At 50.5% G+C, this 19,589-nt stretch overlaps 1 protein-coding gene across 2 annotated transcripts; it reads left to right on the forward strand.

Annotated features, from left to right (window-relative positions):
- Positions 1–13,651: 13,651 nt before the first annotated feature.
- On the forward strand, positions 13,652–15,473 carry HELT (helt bHLH transcription factor). 2 transcript variants are annotated; one of them, XM_016211326.2, is made up of 4 exons: positions 13,652–13,678; positions 14,109–14,213; positions 14,458–14,554; positions 14,974–15,473. In XM_016211326.2, exons 1-4 carry the CDS (start codon positions 13,652–13,654, stop codon positions 15,471–15,473), a joined length of 729 nt encoding a protein of 242 aa, XP_016066812.2. The 2 variants fall into 2 exon arrangements, with proteins under 2 accessions (XP_016066812.2, XP_087669718.1); XM_087813592.1 differs by having other exon boundaries at positions 14,977–15,473.
- The last annotated feature ends 4,116 nt before the right edge of the window (positions 15,474–19,589 follow it).

Consider the following 19,589-nt stretch of genomic DNA (forward strand, 5'->3'; position numbering starts at 1 on the left):
ACCTAAGTGATGAGGAAAAGAGACAATCTGTGATCTGCGGCCCTGATGTGGATGCTGCATTTGCAAAGAAAAATGAGGAACAGTTACCCAGCTAGGGGAGGGGCTGCGGTGGTCCAGGTAGCCCCAGCAAATGCTTCCTGAGCATTAGCACCAGGCACCGCGTGAGAAAAGGGCAAAAGTGTAGACACGTGCGGCACCTGCTCTAAGGACTCACTGTCAGGCCTGCAGGCCAGCGCGGGTCCTGCAAGAGAATGGCTGGGCTGGAGGTGCGATCACGGGTGGTGGCAGAGGCCTGCCAGGCAGCCCCTCAGTGCCTTCAGAAGGCGCGTCTGGGCTGGGTCCTTCGGAGGAGAAAGCATTTGCTATGGGGACCAGGAGAGAAAGAGTCTCAGGTCAGTGTTACTGGAGCGAAGATAGTGAGGCTGCGAGCAGCTCAGCAGGGACCTCTATGAGGCATGGGGTGCCACAGAAGGGACTTTCTAAGCTTTGTCCCAACATTATCTGATATGTGGGACACAAAGATCTTTCTGGACCCTTTCCGGAGGTAGGCATGGAGGGAGAGCAAATGGAGGCAGGACAGCTTGCCTCACTGCTTCTGAACCAAGATTTTGGCAGTGGGACTGGGGGTGGGAGGGTGGTTAGAGGGCAGGGTGGATGTGTTTTTAAAAAAGGATCAGCAGTGCTTGGGAAGTGTGGGAAAGGAAGCTCCTGCAATATGCTCTGATCTGTTTGGGCAGCTGCCTGCAGCGTTGTAATTCACCAAGAGGCGAACAGGATGGACATACTGCCCCTAGTTATGCCTCTGGAAATGGTCAGGTCCTCAGGGGCTGAGTGTGATCTGCCCGGAGGCCTAGGTGCAGACACATGTCTGGAGGTCAAGAGAAAGATCTCCGGAGAAAGAGAGAGACATTTAGCATACTGAGCATGTAGGTAACAGCTGAAACCTGTCAGTGAATGAAATCACTCAAGCTGAGCAGAAGAGTTAGCAAAGAACTTAGATGGCAAGGGACAGATCCTGGGGAACATTTATATTTAAAGGACAGACAGAGGTAAAAAGGAAAATCCACAGAAGAGAGTGAGAAGAGTCCAGAAACAACAGGGAGACCAGGAAAGCGGTATCACGAAAACCAAGTGAGTAGGGAGCCCCAGGAAGGAGGGTGCGGCCTGTGCCCAGTGCCAGAAGGAGCGAAAGCCCGTGGACTTGAGCACAGGCGTCTGGGCAGTTCTGCTCCTGTCTGTCAGGGGGAAGTGGACTTCAGAGGGGTTACCCCAAAAGGGAAGAGGAGACTAGTGCGGGCAGAGGATGGACCCGTCGTGGTAGGTGCTCAGCTAAGAGCTGGAGAGAGAATAGGTGTTAGAAAGGCGAGCAGAGGCGAGAGAAGGATTTTTATTGTTGTTTGTTTCGGGACATGACAATTGAGTGTGTCTATTATATGCTGAGGGGAAGGAGCTAGTGCACACAGGGAGGCGATGACATGGGAAAAGAAGGGGTAACTAACGGGGCAAATTCAAGGGCAGGAAGTCGGTATTATCCAGCGCAGAGGTGCGGGAAGGAGTCAGCCTTGGGAGAAGTGGGGGCTCCGTATCTGAAAGATGGGGAGGAGGCGACCGCAAACATAACACAGGCGTGTGTGTGGGTAGAGAGCAGGAGGCAGAGAGGTCATGCGAGCTGTGCTATTTTCTTTGTGAAGTAAGACACCAAAACACTTCCGGGAGCAGGTGAAAGATCACGTGGAGGCGGTGCTGGACAGGTCTAAAATAGTGATCGGGATTAGGAATGTGTGTCTGAGCACCGTTAAAATGTCTTGAGGGTGCAGATCTGTGATCTAAGACCCTGACCTGGATGCTCTATTTGCAACAGAAAGTGAAGGGACAGCTGCCCAGGAATGGCTGGGGGCGGGGGCTGTTAAAATAATCCCAGCAAATATCTACTGAGCATTAGCTAGGTACCAGGCATGTGTTAGAAACTTGAGATATAAATGAGAACAGGCATGGTATCTTCTAAACACCTTAGGTCCTATATTACAGGTAAACAATCATATCAGTCAGGGTTTTTAGTTGCAAGAAACAGAATGCACTCTAGTGAGTCTAAACAAAAAACAAATTTATCAAAGGGTATTAAGTAGCTCATAGCATTTTCAGGAGAGGCAAAGAATTAACCCAGGGGGGCTCTGCAGTCAAAAACAACATCCATTGACCCCACAAGCTTTCTCTCAGGCATGACCCTGTCACCGTGGGCACTGACCCCGAGGCTCGCACCGTGACACTGGAATGCAGGACTCATCAGGACCCCTGCCACTGCTGCTCTGAAAGCTGCCTGTCTCTGCTCCACACCACACCACCCCTCCTAGAAAGAGACTCCACATGGCTTTCCTTTCTTACATTGCCTTCTTCCAGATAAGAGTCTGACTGACAGAACCTGGGCCAGTTCCTGTGCCCTGACTTCAAGGGAAACTGGGATATCGAATTCTTGTTTCTACCTTCAGGAGGAGAATTCATATTATGGAGATCTCCCCCAAATAAAGGAGGCTGTATTTGCCACAAATATGATAAATACCTTTCACAGCAATGTCACTGGAGTGTCAGATATAGAAGCTTAACTCCTCACCAAAAATAATTCAAGAATTTATAACCAGATATTCCCAATAGCATGTGGTATGCAGCTGTGTCTTGGATATTTGAACTCATGCAGGATATTCTCTAAAAATGTCCCCACCTCTACCAAAAAATGTGTGATCTAAGCTTTGCCTTTCCTTTCTTGCTTCTCTTATGATCACTTCTTCTTATTTCGACATTCAAAGCCCTTATTCTAGGCTCGCAACTTCCTACCCAGGATGCTAGAATCTCCTCTGACAGTCGTGGCCTTTTCTTCTTTCCTAAGCTGTCCCACATGCCGCCCATGCCAAACTCTCTGGCACTGTGTGTTGGCAGCCCGGTGTCAGGGTCCAAGATTCGTATAATCTCATGGTTCCTCCTCATTTGGCAAGTATGTGCTGAGGGACCACGCCATGCTGGGCAATACGCTTGGGGTTGGGGGTTCAAATATGATTAGCATGAAGCCTAATCTTAAGGGCCTCTCAGTCTAGTGGATAAGACAGACAGCCAATAGGAGGACGTGATGCAGTTTAAAGTGCCGTATTTTGGCACACAGAAAGAGTACCTGAGCCAGCCCTGTGGACAGAGGCGGCCTAGGGAGACTCCTGGAAAAGGGCACCTTGAACATGGTGGTGAAGGGTGAACTGGGTCTACCCAGGAAAGAGGGGCCTTGTGAGCCTCCAGGCTTCACAAAACTCCCTCAGCCTGAAGCATCTCTGTGCCCTGGTTCTCTGGCCAACACTACTCACCACACAAGGTGCACCTCAAACCATCGCCTCCTCAAGATCGTTTCTGATGACACCCTATTGCCCCAACCACCCTTCCTTCATGTCTCCACCATTCACCACCCACTGGTCTAGCGGCGAACCTGTAACCCCTTACTGCAAGAGATACAAGCAGCCAAGCCTCTCAGGTCTGTTTACTACTCTACCTAGCAGCGAATAGAGTATCAGGTGTATTAGTCAGGGTTCCCCAGAGAAGCAGAACCAACAGGGGTGTGTGTGTGGGGGAGGGGGTGTGGGGGTGTGTGTGTGTGTCGGGGGGGGGGTTGTTAAGGAATTGGCCCACCCAATTGTGGAAGCTGGCAAGTCCAAACTCTGAGGGGTGGGGCCTAGGGAATAGCTGACGTCGCAGTTCTCATCCAATAGAGCCTGGAGGCAGAATTTCTTCCTCCTCAAGGAACCTCAGTTCTTTTGGCCTGCAGGGCCTTCAACTGATTGGACAAGGCCCACCACATCATGGAGGGTAATGTGCTTTACCCAAAGTGTGCTGAGCTGAATGTTAATGCCATCTAAAAATTACCTTCACAGCAACATCTAGACTAGTATTTGACCAGATATCCAGGTATCGTGGCCTAGCCAAGTTGACACATAAATTAACCATCACACCAAGTAAAAAGAGGTGCTTAGCCAATGTTTGTGGAATTAAATAATAAAATCTGCTAATCTTATATACATTTTCTTATATATATTTTCTTCTCCTTTCTCTCCTCTGTCAGCTCCTCTTTTAATACCTTTCCCATACTCTCCCACTCTCTTTCTTTCTTTGTGTGTATCTTTCCCCTGCTGGCTTCTCCCAGGCATGCTGGGGGTCACATCAATGCAGAGGAATCAGGTAGAGCAAAAAGCCTCTGGCTGTGACCATCAACCACCCTAAAGGCTCCTATTGGTGGGGAAGGAAACCACAGGGGGAAGGGATTGTCAAGGTCAAGCCAAGTCAGTGGAGAGCCAGGTCTCCTGGCAACCAGAGCTTTTTCCACTTACTCTGCCAAACACTCCAGTAGGGACTGGTCTGAAGTTGCTGGAGGCCCCTGGCAGGACAACCTGCCTCCCCACAACCTGCACTCCAGAGAAACCACATTGCACTGACCCCTGCCCCACTCCATTAGGCAGAAGGAAACCGACTTAAACTGAGTGTAAAAGCCTTCAGGTGGGTTCCAAGCCTCTGGAGTCAGAATCCAGGTATGTACTCATCCTTGGGGTGGGGGGACACTGTGACCCCCACAGCGGCTATGCCATTACCTCTCGGTCAGGCTTCTGATATGAAGGGCTGCAGTGCCCTCCACTTCACAAGACTGAACCTTGACCTGCCACCTCCTGAGCCAATATAAGCAAGTCCACCGATCTTCCTTTCTTCCTTTTGCCCTCCCCCCTCAACAAGCATTTATTGAACTCTTTCCATGCTGGCACTGTGCCAGATTCCGAGGTCCCCGTCCCAACAGCCCACCACCAGTGGAGCAGAACTGTGTGATGGGCGGGGCTGTCACACCTGCCCCCTCGCCTAGACTTCACACATGACTCTCCCCACCGGGCCGCCCACTGGACGTGCTGATTCCCCATTCACTGACATCGTTGTCCAACTCTTCCAATTTATACATAAAAATACTGCAGCTAGAGAGGCAAGTTGCCCTGGCCAGACACAGTCGGCTCCCAACAGTGAATTCAAGGCTGAATCCAGTTTCTTTCTAAGTTGCTCCGGTGGGTCTGCCCTTGTTTTAGGTGTTGAACACTTCCATCCACTAGAGGGCACCAACCAACCCTCTATCCATCCAAATCCTCCCACATCCTGAAGAGTCTTAGCACTAGGTGTGTTGCTCTGCTCCCAAATTCATAATACTGATTCCTTTTACCTTCTCAAAATGAGCCTTGGAAATCAGGCAAAGTAATAAGAAGGTAAGCGGTGAGGGAGTCAAGCTGTCATAATACAAAAAGAGGCCACAGACTGCCTTATAAAAACATATCAGAATACCTATGCATGTTCATTATCCTATCCATCTGCCAAAATCTAATGTCTACAGATAACCATGACATAATCTCACATTATTGACAAGCTATTGTATAGCAGTGGTGTCCAATAAATGCCAGACCATGGACCAGTACATCAGAATTACCTGAGGAGTCTCTTTCTTAGTCTCTCTCTCTCTCCCTCCTTCCCTCCCTCTCTCTCTCTCTCTCTCTCTCTCTCTCAGACACAGATTTGAGGACCATACCCACAGAGATTCTTTTTAATAAGTCTGGAAGGGGACTGAGGAATGTGTGTTGTCAAAAGGCTTCCCATAAGTAAAAGAGCTTGGGAGCCATTGTTATTCACTGGAGTTGCAGAAATGTGAAGAGCGAGACTGAGGGAGAGACTTGAGCTCAAAGGCAGCCTGCACCTTTGGGGGCTATAAGAGGGAAAGTGACTCTACAGGGTCACTGGGTATATTGAGAATTGCTCCCCTGCTTTGTGAAGCAGCAGCTGCACCAGGTCCTTGAAAGGCGGGTGAGGATCTTGTCTGAGACATCCCTCCCAGGACTTCTAATCTCCATGGGACCAAGGTTGCAGCGAGGCTGGAAAGGGCACTAGTTTTGGATCAGATCTGCCTCAGTTTGTACCCAGCTACACCGGCTAATGGTTACATACCCTTAAGTGTCCTTGAATCCCCCAGGCCTGTTTCTTTTCTAAAATAAACATAATACGTATCTTATTGTTATAAGGATTAAATGAGCACAGATCTGCATGGCACTCAGTGCCAGGACCCGTACAGTGCCTGAGAGGTACAGGGTGTTGCTTGTTGAGCATTATGGTTATTGGCCTATGAGAAAGAAGAGCAGGACAGTATTGCACAGCCCACACAGGCACCAGTGGCCTGAGCTGTGTGCGGATTTCTGGCTCACAACTCCAGCCAGAAGTTACCCAGAGGACTGTCTTTCTGGCAGCAGTGTGACTTCATCAGCTGAGAAACACCCAAATCTTCACAGTCCAGGTCAGGGAAAGAGTGAGCCCCCCTTTCTGTTTCTCCTACTCTTCAGAAATGGCAGCGTTTGATGAAGCCCTCCATGTTCAGTCCCCAGGGGGCTGTGGAATATAAAGATCTCCAGATCTCTCCTGCATCAGACCCTGCCCGGCATCTCCTCCCCCTTGAAGCCATGCGCACCTTTGCTCCTACAAATCCCAGGAGCCCTCTGAGCTCCCTTCCTTTCCTTCTGATGGCCCTTTACCCGCTCTGCTTTCAGATGGTCTTGGACAAGTTGCTGTACATCAGTTTCTACATCTATAAAACAGAGACGATGGTACCTCTTAGGCCCACTGAGATGACTCCATAGATAATGTTTGGTAGTTCCTGGTATAAAGCCCACACCATAGGAGGTGCACAGGGGCTGAGGTTCTAAGGCCCCATTGAGGTCCTTCACCCACTCCTAAAGTAAATGACAAATGTCCTTATGAAAAGAGAGATCATGGAAAGCCATGTGAAGATGGAGGCAGAAATTGGAGTCATGCTGCCAACAAAACAATGAACGTGGGGCCACCAAAAGCTGGAAGAGACAAGGAAGAAAATCTCCCCTGGAGCCTTCAGATGGTGCACGGTTCTGTTGACGCCTTGACTTTGGACTTCTAGCCTCTAAAACTGTGAGAAAATAAATTTCCATTGTTTTAAGCTACCAAGTTTGCTGTAATTTGCTATGGCAGCCCTAGGAAGCTAATACACTCACCCTTCAGGACTCAGTTCCTGCATCATCTCCTCCAGGAAGTCCTCCCTGAGTTTCTCCTACCATTGTACCCCCATCAGCTTATGTCAGATTCCCTATTGTATGACTCACTCAATAAACTAAAAGGCAGCAGCTAGGTTCTGTTCCCAGCTGTTATATGAGCACTGCTCTGGGAATAGAGCAAGTTCTCATCCAAATCAACGCCTTAAAACCTCAGCCCCTGTGCACCTCCTATGGTGTGGACATTATACCAGGAACTACCAAATATTACCTCATGAGTCATCTCAATGGGCCGAAGAAGTACCATCATCTCTGTTTTATAGATGCAGAAACTGTGGTACAGCAACTTGTCCAAGACCATCTAAAAGCAGAGTTAGAATTTATATCCGGGCCTCTTTATTTTTTTAAATGTATCTTTATTATTGGAAGTATTACAGATGTCTCCTTTTGTTCCCCGTTGATCCCTGCCACCCTACACCTGCCCCTCCCCCAGGCCTTCCCCACACTATTGTCTGTGTCCATGGGTTATGCATATGTGCATAGAAGTTCTCTGGTTAACCTCTCCCCACCCAACACCCACCCATGCCTTCCAGACCTGTTTAAATCACAAGTACCAGCAAACACAAGTATGACATTTTCAAAAGACCAGTAGCCAACTAGGAGAAGGGGGGGTACTGGGAAAGAATGGGGAGAAGAAGACAGGGTCCTAAGTAGCTAGAGCCTGTGTGTGTGTGTGTGTAAGCAAATGGTAATGAGGGTGATAGATTAGTAAACTACAGATTATCTGACTTATCGTGCAGCATAAATATATCACATCAGCTTCAATTCTGAGGCCTGGGAGCAAGGGGTCCTGTGATGCAAGAGAGGTAAGAAAGGAGAAAGGAAAGAGGCAGAAGGAAGGAAGGGAGGGAGGGGAGGTTTAGCTCTGCTAAACTGGGAAGCGGAACAGGTCTTCCTCTGACCCTCTCTCCCACTTCCTCTTGCCCTTGCCTCTGCCCCCTCCCGGTGGCCTTGCTGTCGAGGCATCAGTGAATGCACAGGTGCTGTCTGAGCTTCCACTAAGGCATTTAACCAGGTATGGGAGGCTAAATAATGGCCCCCAGAAGACACCCATATTCAATTCCTGGAACCCATAAATGTTACTTTATATGGCAAATGAGGACTTTGCAGATTTGATTAAGTTAAGCATCTTGAGCCAGGAAGATTATCCAGGTGGCCCCTAAATGCAACCGTAAGTATCCTTACAAAAGGCAGGGGAGATCGGACACAGAAGAGAAGGCAATGTGACTGGGGAGGCAGGGACTGGAGGAACACGACCAGAAGTCAAAGAATGCTAGCAGCCATGAAGCTAAAAGGGCAAAACACAGATTCTCCTCTAGACCCTCCAGAGGAAGCGTGTCCCTGTGATACCTGAGTTCAGCCCAGTGCCACTGATTTCAGACTTCTGACCTTAGATTGTGAGACTGCTGACCACCCGGAGGATGGTAATTTGTTATGGTAGCCACAGGAAACAAACACACCAGGTCTTACAAAGTACTCCATCTTGATCAAAACTCCTGTTTTGGGCAGCCTCCGTTATTTGGTGTTCGAGAGGAACAAAACCCGTGTATATCAATTCACCCTAATGAGAGTCCCTAACGCTCTCAGAGGCAACGAAGTTCCTATAGGAGAGGACTTATGAGTCCTCCAGTCAATGTCTAATTGGTAAGATTAATGTAAAGAAACAAAGTGAACTAAAAGTCCAAGCCACTGGGAATAAATTTAGGGAAGTGGACCAACGAACAGGCAAATTAGGGATGGGGGTCAGGCCTCAGGGCTACCTCCTTAGTCAGGTCTTTTTTTTCCCTTGTAGAAACAGAGATCCTCCAAAAGCTCTACGCTCTTCTCCTCAGGGGCTCCAATGCTGTTGGCCCAGTGCCCGCACAGAGGAAGTGCTAGAGTCGGGTGGTGAATGAATGAAGGTGGGGGGAGCCTGTCCCTCACCTGCCTGCAGGGACTGGGCACCTCGCCACCTAAGTCTGCTACTTCACTGCCGCCCATACAGTGGAGCCCGTTACCAACATTCCCGTGACTGCATTTCTCCTCAACCCGAATCTCTTCCCCAAGCTCTATGTTATTTATTGCAAGTGTGTCTTATTTTCAGTAACATATATGTCTAGTTATCTGTGCAAATTTGCCCTGTAAAGCAGATAAAAACCTTTATTCTGTAAAAAGAACTCAACTCTAAGCCAAAACTCCTCAGTAGGCACTTCTGGATGGTTGCTCAGGCCAACACAGAACAAGGAGTGGTAATTATCAGCCCCCAAAGAAAGCCTGTTGCCTAGAATAATCAAAGCCCATAATGGGCACTATTCTCAGCATCTGTAATACATTTCTAAATGATGTTAACATTTAAAAAAAAAAAGACAGAAAGCAACACCTTCATCTATCCTGCAATCTCCCTAAAAGTAGTCTTTCTCCATGGCTATATTAACACTTCCCCTGGTTCTTTTAAAAGTCCACAAATAAGTGGTGAAATGTGACCCTAGCGGCCCTCTGAGAGTTTGCCTGCAGAATTAGCTGCAACACTGAGGCCAAAACAATCCAGGAAGCTCCTGCCCAGTTTTCCTCCCTTCAACAAAACCACACTGAGCAGTGTAAACGTGAAGAAGGGTATCAGACTCTGCACTGAACAGGCTCCTCAGTTGATTGCTTGTACTTCAAAGCTTGAGCAGCACTGCTTGGGCCAAGTTGGAGCCTACCATTTGGTACTGAACAGCTCATGGCTACCTGATGGGCAAATCCCAGGTAGGAATGACCACCCCAGAATGACAGCAGGAGAGCAATGGTGGGGACTTTCAGGCTGTACTGCCTGGATTGAAAGGCTTCCCACAAGCAAAGGGGGCTTTCTAGCACTGCTTGTTCCAATATTTTATAGGGTATTTATGGCACTGTCTCCCTCTGTAATGCAGTGATTTTTTTTTTTTTTTTGCCTGCCTGTTTCTCCAGGAGTCCAAACGTAGACTAATATTTAACCAGTACTGTCTAATTTCTAAGTAGTCTTACTTCCCAGCTTTGCTTTGATTTTGATGCTACTGTCTGAATCACTTGAGATGACTATGACGTTAGAGGCTGCGTACTTAGAGCCCTTTTCAGGCTCACACACACTGGGAGAACACAGCTGGCCAGCAAGCACTAGGTGATGTCACCTGCAAGAGGGGCTTCCAAAGGTACATTTGCCTAATTTCGGTCAATTTAAGAAATTACTGTGGCTCTTTCAGGGAGAGTGAAGCTTTCTTAGGAATGAGATAAAAATGTGAAATGAATGAAAATGTCATACAACAGTGCAAATCCCTCAAAATACTACTATATTATAACCACTGCAGAAGAGATTTCCAAGCAAAATAGCACCATTCATTGGGTAGGGAAGCCTGGTTTTGAGTGCCTTGCCTCTGTTTGCTTACTTCATTCCAGTGGCCACTTCATGACCTAGTAGATACAGTAATTATGTCCATTTTACAGAAGAGGAAACTGAGGCACAGTGAGCTTCAGTGACCAGCCCAAAGTCTTGCCCTGGTAGGTGGTAGAGCTGAAATCTGAAGGACTATTTGGCTCCAGCAACCACCACTCTTCATTATTCTGCTCTCATTTGGGGCAAAAACAAAGTCAAGATCAGGGAGCACTGTATTCCCATCCTGAAGAGGAGGGTTAAAGAGGAGAGATGGCCATGAGGATCCACACACCCCACCTTCTATCTGCGCTATTCTAGCCTTCAGGCTGCTACGGGAGAAATGAAACACATACTTTCCCTCACCAGAACCAGAAGAGGCTTCTCTGTCTCCCAGGAAGAGCTGCAGCCCCAAGAGAACACAATGAGGATGTGCACCCCTCCACCTCACCCCCACCCATACACTTACCTTCAATTCACACCCCCCCCCCCAAACAGAGGGGTACTTGCAGCCCTGGGCAAGCTCTGGAGCCCAGCTCCCAGGCAAACACAGGAAATTCAATAGTTCCCACAGAATGAAATTTGGCCCATGGAAGGTGCCTGTGCCTGCAGCTGGTGGTTAACACTGGCAATAAGAGGATCAACTCCTAGTCCGCTGGCTTAAAAAAAGGGGTGGGGGTGAGAAGTGGGTGAGCTCCATTTTACCCATTCACGTTAGTTAATTTGGATAAGGGTTCCTGTTTAATCCCTTTGTGTGAGAGTGAATATATTGAAATCGACAACCCCTGAGACAGCACAGGAGGCTGGCAGAGCAACCTGCGGAGGGTGCCGAGTTGTGTCCAATCTGGCGTGAAGTAGAAAAGAAATGTCAGGAGGAGACTGAAAGCAAGACAGAGAGGTACACCCTAGGAGTGCAAGGGGAGCTCCACACCTTCCAGGTGGGCGGGTGGCAGGTAGGCTGCTTGCTTTCCCAGGGCCAGGCACCCCGGGAGGATCGCTGCGCTCTAGGAGCTCCCTGGTTCCCATTAGAGAGCAGGGCTCTGCCCTAGCCACCTCTACCAAGGACTAACAACACCTAAGAGGAGAGCCCCACGCCTTGCCATAGTTCAGCACAGTGGAGAGAATTGAAGGGGATGTGGGAAGCAGAAAAGGAGGGAAAGATGTCTAAGGAGACGTCTTGTTTCTCAGATGGAGCAGATTAGAAAGGGGCAAGAGCTCTGTGGCTCCAGAGCAGGGCACGAAACAAAAGCTATTTTTATAGTTTACATCTGCAAGAAAGTTTCCCCCTCCACCTTCACTCCGCAAGCTTGGAGCCCCCAGAGTGCGGTTCCAAGGCAGCAAATGAGAGGGAGCCCTGTGGGTAGGGGACAGGCCCCAGGCGCTGGGCCTGGCTGCCCGCAGTGGCGCAGGCGGTGGAGAGCCCCCTCCCCCCTCCTTCCCGTTCGGCCCGTCCAGCAAACGTTCTCTCTGGTTTCTGTTCGTGCCTTCCCTCCCTCCTCCTCCCCCATATATTCGCTCTCTAAAAACATAAAAAAGAGATCAACTTCCCTAACTTCACGGAGCCCTTTTCAGTGACAAATATTGATGCCCAAAGTGTCTGCGCTCTCCGCCCTCAAACGTTAAGAAAAGGCGCCCGCTAAAGGGGGACATAAAAAGTTAACAATGCTGTGAAAATATGTTTGCAGAAAATAGACAATCGTTGGATTAAACGTATTCAAGTATGAAATAATGCCTTTTTGTGTCAAAACTTGGGCGATGGGCGGGTACAAAAGTTCCCTGTGGCAGCTACTTGCTCCCTTTGTGAGCCGTGCGCTTTGGCGTCTCCACTTGGGCGCATTACTCAGAGCCCTCTAAGCGCGATTGTTTCTCCCTTTCTAATGACATTTACCGGATCAAAACATGCTGTTAATTCGATCAGAAGGCTTCACCCTCTCTGACAAAGCCACAATAATTTCTCCTGAAGTTTGTTAAATTGACCAAAATTAGGCAAATGAATAGGGGTCTGTAGGCGCCCCCTCTCGCAGGTGACGTTGCATAATGCTCGCCTGGGCCAGCTGCAGTCCCCCTTTTCTTCTCGGCCTACTCTTCTCGGTGTTGCCCCTCAATCTCCCACCACCACCCTCACACACACACACACACACACACACACACGCCTGCCGGCCGGCCTCTCCTCTCCCGCCCTCTGGTTATTATTAAAATTTAGCCCAACGAAACTATTCATACTTTTCAATGGACATTTTCGCATAGGGTAGGAGGCTACAAATTGAGCCTCTTCCCCCAGCGAACAGAGCCCGAGGGGGGGAGAAGAGAAAGCCAGCGGCGTGGTCAGGGAGTAGGGGGCAGCGTCGCGTGCCAAAGACCGGCGGGAGGGGCGAGGCGAGGCGGGAGCCTCGTGTGCCAGCCGCAGCCCCACACCTGCCGGGATGTCCGGACAAATAAAGCGGTGTAAACAAAAAGGGGGGAGATGGACATGTCACCAAGTCGTGTGAGAAAAGCCTGGGAACAAACGGGGCGCCTCCGTCTCCGAGAGCTCTCCCTTGAACCCAGCGGAACAGCCTATTAAAGGCTTAATTACTTTAATGACTCTGGACAGGCTTTAAAACGCACTCGGCGCTGGGCCTGCGGTCTTGCTGGGATTTGTAAACAGGCAATCGTGTGAGACTCGGCGGTGGGACTAAAGGAGGCGACACGGTTTTGTGAGGGTCCTCGCCCCCCGGTGCCCGCGGCCGCTGCGCCCCTGCGCGCCGCGCCTGTGGCTGCTGCAGGCGCCCGCTCGCCGCACGCCCCAGTTTACCGCCTCCTTTTCCTGCCGGGCTGTTGCCATGCAAATATTATTCCCCGCCGATCACGTGGCCTTTGAAGGGCCACGTGGATTAACAGAGCTGATCTGCCCCCAGCTCGCCCCCCTTGGCTGCTAAATTTTTTTTCTTAACTTCTTTAAAACTGCTCTTGAATGCATGCGTCCCCCAAACGCAGCTCCCTAATCCTATGGAGCAATTCAGCCCGTGAATGCACTTGGAGCCCTAGATGACCGCTTTATAAGGCAGCCCCTCGGAGCTGGGAGGCTGCAGTCTACCTGGGGCGCTAAAGGGGCACACGAGGTGGCCAGCGGACGGGTGCCTCGCGCCACCGCCTCTCCCGAGGGCGCGTTCTCACCAGGATGTCAGACAAGCTCAAGGAACGCAAAGTGAGTCCGCTGAGGCTGGACAGCTCTTGCGCCCTAACGGTGGGGGTGCTGACTCCAGAGTGGCCACCTGGCCGGGCCGACGGCAGGGACGTAACCACGCGTGACTTCTCCTGGAAGGAAATTCTCAGTGGTTTGGGATGAGAATCAGGATAGAGGAGACTCCTGAACCCAGGAGGAGCCTAGGCCTAGTGGCCACCTCTCAGCGCCCTGGCGCTCAGGTCGGCGGTGTAGCCCAGAGAGTAGGGCGGCTGGAAGGGGAGCGCGCGCCAGCACCGGCGGCAGAGGAAAGAGCTCGTTAGATCCCAGTGTGAAGGGGCAGGGACTCCTTCCCGGGCGGATTCCTGAGCGGCACTGGCAGCTGGGAAGACGCTGGGCAGGCAGCTACTGCCGTGGCGATTTCGATCCGAAACTGACAAATTTCTGTTCGCAGAGAACCCGCGTTTCACACAAAGTGATAGAAAAGAGGAGGCGGGACCGGATTAACCGCTGTTTGAATGAGCTGGGCAAGACGGTGCCCATGGCCCTGGCAAAGCAGGTAACCTCGGGCGCCGAGAATAGGGTACTAGGTGCTGGGGATCCTCTGATGCCACGCTCGGCCTAGATGCCGGGAATCTGACCGCCTGTCCTGGGGGCCTGCGCGCTCAGAGTCCCAGGCAGCCGCTGCGCAGATCCACAGCAGCGCCCTGCGGACTAGTCCCCTTCAGATGAAACCGTGCGCCCATCCCGCCGGGGTTGGCCTGCGCCTGCCGGGCCCCTGTGCGGAACCCTTCTTTTTGCAGAGTTCCGGGAAGCTGGAAAAGGCGGAGATCCTCGAGATGACTGTTCAGTACCTGAGGGCGCTGCACTCGGCTGATTTTCCCCGGGGCAGGGAAAACGGTGGGCGCTGGCTGGGCAGACGGTAACCTGGGCAAGGAGCGTGCGCCAGAGACCTGGGGTTGGCCGTAGGAGTGAAGGGGCGCACGGGAGAGGTCTCCGCTCTGGACACTGCCAGAGCTGGCGCGGGTTGGGGTCCTGCAAAAACTAAGGGGGGCAGGCCTGAAGAACGGGCTTCGGGGCTTCCTGGTTCCGTTGCCTCTTCTCTCAGGCAGGGAGGGGGCAGAGTGGGCCTCTTAAGGCAAAGGAGGTCTTTTGCTTGCGCTTTTTCCAGTCTCCAGCCTGGAGAGAGGGAACGCGCACCTCAAATGGGAACTCTGTCCAGAAAGTGTGATGGGAGATGCCTGGCACCCGCCTCAGGTTCCAATAGCGAAGGGGCCACTCAGTTTCTTTCCTTCCTGTGGCTTTTCTCGCCTCTCCAGCAGAACTGTTAGCGGAGTTTGCCAACTACTTTCACTACGGCTACCACGAGTGCATGAAGAACCTGGTGCACTACCTCACCACGGTGGAGCGCATGGAGACCAAGGACACCAAGTACGCGCGCATCCTTGCCTTTTTGCAGTCCAAGGCCCGCCTGGGCGCCGAGCCCGCCTTCCAGCCCCTGGGGTCGCTGTCGGAGCCAGATTTCTCCTATCAGCTGCACCCAGCAGGGCCCGAGTTCGGGGGCCACAGCCCGGGTGAGGCCTCCGTATTCCCGCAGGGTGCGGCCCCGGGGCCCTTTCCCTGGCCGCACAGCACGGCCCGCAGCCCGGGGCTGCCCTACCTGCCCAGCACGCCCGTGCCGCTCCCGAGCCCCACGCAGCAGCACAGCCCCTTCCTGGCGCCGGTGCAGGGCCTGGACCGGCACTACCTCAACCTGATCGGCCACGCCCACCCCAGCGGCCTCAACCTGCACCCGCCCCAGCATCCCCAAGTGCTCTGACCCCTGCCCGCCCGCCCCGTTTCTCTGGGCCTCGGGCGCTGCTTAGGAGAGATATTGAATACTGTACAGGTGTATATATTGTGCCGACAAATAGCTGGGTGGGGGAAGGAGAAGTGCAAATTAAGTCTTCTGAAGATCTCCCCCTGGCAATAAATGTTTTCTGTTAAAGACCCAAAGAGATGGATTTCTTTGTTACCTTCTGGGCCTCCACAGCCCATGCCCTCGGAGATGCCGAGGTCCAGAGGCTCACAGGGGCCAAGGTAATGGCTCTCAGTGATTTGGGAGGGGGGGGGGGAGCTGCGCAGTCTGAGGGGGGGAAGGGGGGCTAAATGAAGGTGTGGCTTGGGGAAGGGATTCTGCGGCTTCCCTGAGGCTGCATTCCCCCAGTACCCCACACACCTCTTGTTTCCTCTGGGAAGGGCAGACACAAATAGCATGGCTACTGGCTCTCAGAAAATGCAAATCCAAGGGCTTGCCCCAAACTGGCTTTGGCGGACTGGCCCCCTTCCTACCCTGAGACAATGCCCCAGGACATAAGTGCCCTCTAAACAGGAGCGCAGAGACACTCAGGCCGGTGGGATGGGTGACGAAGTTTACAGCCTCTACACCTCTCTGCAAATATATATATATGAAGTCACTTCTGAGTTATGGCTTAAAAACAGCATCCTTCTGTTTTGTAATCTCTAGAGGACAACTCCTCTCTGCAGGAGGATTAGGGAAGCTGGCCTTGCCTTTTACACACAGGTCAGCTCAGCTTAGCGTCAACCACCCAGCACCCAGGTTAGGAGGTGAGCTCCCCCACCAGACTGTTTCCTCTGCAGATCCCCATTAAGCAGCCACTGGCTTGGGGTCCAGACGCTGGGCTGGTTCAAGGTTCAGGTTCTCAGCCTGGCAAGAAAAGGTTTCCCCTCCCTGGGGTGGGGATGGGGGGATTTTAACCTTTCCATTCCACCTAGAACATGGGTAGGTTTGGGGTCTAGGGGAGACTTGGTTGGTACCTTTAAGGGACTATGGTTTTCATTTCCAGTTGGATCTGCACCTTACCCACAAAACAGCCATACAGTTAAAATAGCGAACTAAGATCACATTTTTCTAAGACCCAAACAGCAAAATAAGCCTCATTATTTGTTTTATGTAAACAGGTAAAATTCAACAAGGTGTCCAACCAGCTGAAGTTGTGTTTGTGGGGATTTAAATTTTTTCTCTTCATTGACCCTTTTCTTTGTTCCCATCTTTTCTCTTTGTTCCCTTTAGCTCTGATGCACATTAAATAAACAATTCGAAATCATGTAGCAGGTTTTCTTGTTTCGAGGCCATTTAGCTCAACTGCGATGATCTGTCTCCTCCCAGGTTAGCTGAGGACAATACATAAGCTCATTCCATTCCTGTGGACAGGATGAGGGAGGTCTGGCCCAGGCTGTTTAGCGGGGTCATGAAACAGGCCGACCTGCGATTTGTAAACCGTCGATTATACACAGAGAGGACTAAACAAATCACCTGATTACACTGCATCTCCCATAAACTGAAAATTAAATGTGTATGTCTGGGGGGCAGGGGGAACCTAAGAGCTTTAGAAGCGGTACTGTGAGTCGTTATCTTCTTTGCATGCGCTCCATGTTGCCGCAGTGCTTGTCTAAAACTGTGATATGTAGACAAATATCTCCTCCCTTATGAACTGCCACAGCTGGAGCAGGAGGGCGGGTGTAAAGCCAGGAGGCCTCTGGATAACAAATGTACACTGAGCAATATGGACGGAAACAAATCAGGCAGAAATGGGAGACTGCATGACGCCTATTATTGGAACACATGTCTTACACCCATTCTCATCAGCGCTGGGTGCGGAATATGAAGAAGGCCTTTCAGGCTCTTCCTCTGAGCACTAAGCCCATCTGAATCCCCTTGGCAGTGAAGCATTAAAGATATAGTGTTACCCTGGAAGTATAAATTATTAATATATTCAGCATTTTTGTCGCTTCTCAACTGTTAACCAAATTAGACAAAACTTTCCTTTGCTAAGTAGATTTTCTCTTTGGGATTAGCTCTGAAAATGCACAGGGCCACCACAGTAAAAACTGCGGTCATTTACATGTAATTCTGCAAACTTCCACTGGCCCATGACAGTCTTTGTACCTCGAATGCTTGGTACCCTCGATTTTCCTTCTCATTTAACTGTGGAGGCTAAGCCCTGCTTTGGATTCACAATGACTTTAGGATAAAAGTCTCCCTCCCCTTTCTCTCCCCCTTTCTCTGTGTGTGTGTGTGTGTTGACTTTTTCTGAAACCTTCATCCAAAGTCCCAATTCTCAAGGCTTGGCTAAAAGTCAAACTTGGAGTAGTTTGATGTTGCAAAAGATTAAAAATGTCACTACAAAATGGCATTGATGCAAATCAGATTGCGACTCTGGTGTGTCCTTCCCATACTTTCCCTGACAAGACATTACTCCCAGCCTTGGTGTCCCAAGCTCCCCCAGCTCCTCCCCCTCTGTCTGAGTCTCTTAGACCAACCCCTCCACTCTTTCTTTTAAGTAAGTTGTATAGTAATGGTTTCCAAGAGAGGCTCAACCAAACCCAGAAATAACAAAACACAAAAACCAGTGGGTTTGGCTGGAGGTGACCCATTGTGAAGCCTCTGAAAGCGGTAACCTCTGGTTTCTTGGGCTTCATCCTTGAGTGGGCAAGAATAAAAATAATCACCCCATGAAATCAAAGGTTTTCTCCAGAGGCTTGAGGAACAAAGCTGAGGGCTGGTGCTTTGGGCCAGTCCCCATGGCTCTGCAGGGCTCCCCATGGCACTTCCAGGCACTCCAGGCACTCCAGGCACCAGGTGAAAAGGCGGTAATACAGAGCTCACTTGTGCTCCCAAGCCTAACACAGCGCGCATCTCACTGGGGCCTCCAGTCAGGCTGCAAGATACCAGGCAAGGAAAGTGGAGGAGCAGCTATCTAAACGCCTGACGCCCCAGAAGTATGTATTCCAAGAAACCTGGTAATAGTGTCTGCATACAGTAACACACCAAGAAAAGGAAGGCAAGATGGGCCATGCAGTTAGAAGCCCAATAAATGTACAGTGTATTTGTGGAATGACTGAATGAACTGCCTAACAGTGCTGAGCCATGTAGAATTCTGCGTCTCCCCTAGACCTCTTGTTTCTGGCCCTCAGTACCTGCCCCTCCCCACTTCAGGAGAGACTAGAAAGTACTTGTACAGCCACCTAGACATCTGCTGAGTAATCTACACATTCTGAGGACTTGTCAGAGGGAGCAAGGACCCTGCCTCTCCCTGAAACATCTATCTATGGTCTGAGCAGAAGACGATGCTTGGCCTGCATGGTTAAGGTGGTTAACTGCAGGCCCAGCTAAATGTAGAGCCCAAATGCAGGATATGAATTCAGAACTAGCCTAATGGAGGCTCTGATCCTTTTACATGGGAAAGCTCCAATACTAGGCTGATTTCACCTTCTTTTTTGCCACCTCAGTTGTTCAAAGTGTGGATTCTGGAGCTAGACTGCCTGGATTTGCACTCCAGCTCTGCTGCATACTAGCACATGCAAATTGCTAAGCCTCTTCATGTCCGTTTCATCATCTTTAAAATGGAGATATTAAAAGCATGTACACTTCGTAGGGCTGCTATGAGGATTAAGTGAACCGGTACATTCTTAGCCCTCCAAACAGTGCCTGGTCCATAGTAAATGTTCAATACCTGTTTGCTATTGTAATGATCTATCCCTCCTCCCTTCTCTCAAAGAGGCAGATCCTTGGAGCCACCTCCAAGTGAAAAACAAAATGGAAAGCAAATCATGAAAAGGTTTTAAACCTCAGGGCCTGTTCTTACACCCCAAGGCTTGTTCTGGAACAAGTCAATAGTCTTCCTGTAGGGCAAGTGGGGGCAGGGAGCTCTAACTTCATCCTGTGGTCAATTTGGGGGCTGTGAACCCTACTCCAAGTTATGACTGGTAGTCAGAGCCTCTCTAGTAACCACAGAGGGCCATCTCTCTGCTTTGTGACATATGGAATCTGGCCTCATGTTATCTGACAACCGCTCATACACCTGCACTCCTACACTGTCTCTCCAGGTACACATTCTAATGCCTAATCACATATAAATCTTGGCCATTGCAA

Source organism: Miniopterus natalensis, chromosome 2, assembly GCF_054644295.1.
Source record: "Miniopterus natalensis isolate mMinNat1 chromosome 2, mMinNat1.hap1, whole genome shotgun sequence".
Taxonomy (NCBI): Eukaryota; Metazoa; Chordata; class Mammalia; order Chiroptera; family Miniopteridae; genus Miniopterus; species Miniopterus natalensis.

Bases quoted from the DNA above. Each gene is read 5' to 3' on its own strand.
- HELT (XM_016211326.2), top strand. From the start codon at position 13,652: ATGTCAGACAAGCTCAAGGAACGCAAA. The intron at 13,679-14,108 runs GTGAGTCCGCTG...TTCTGTTCGCAG, and splicing joins ACAAGCTCAAGGAACGCAAA to AGAACCCGCGTTTCACACAA. The intron at 14,214-14,457 runs GTAACCTCGGGC...TTCTTTTTGCAG, and splicing joins CCATGGCCCTGGCAAAGCAG to AGTTCCGGGAAGCTGGAAAA.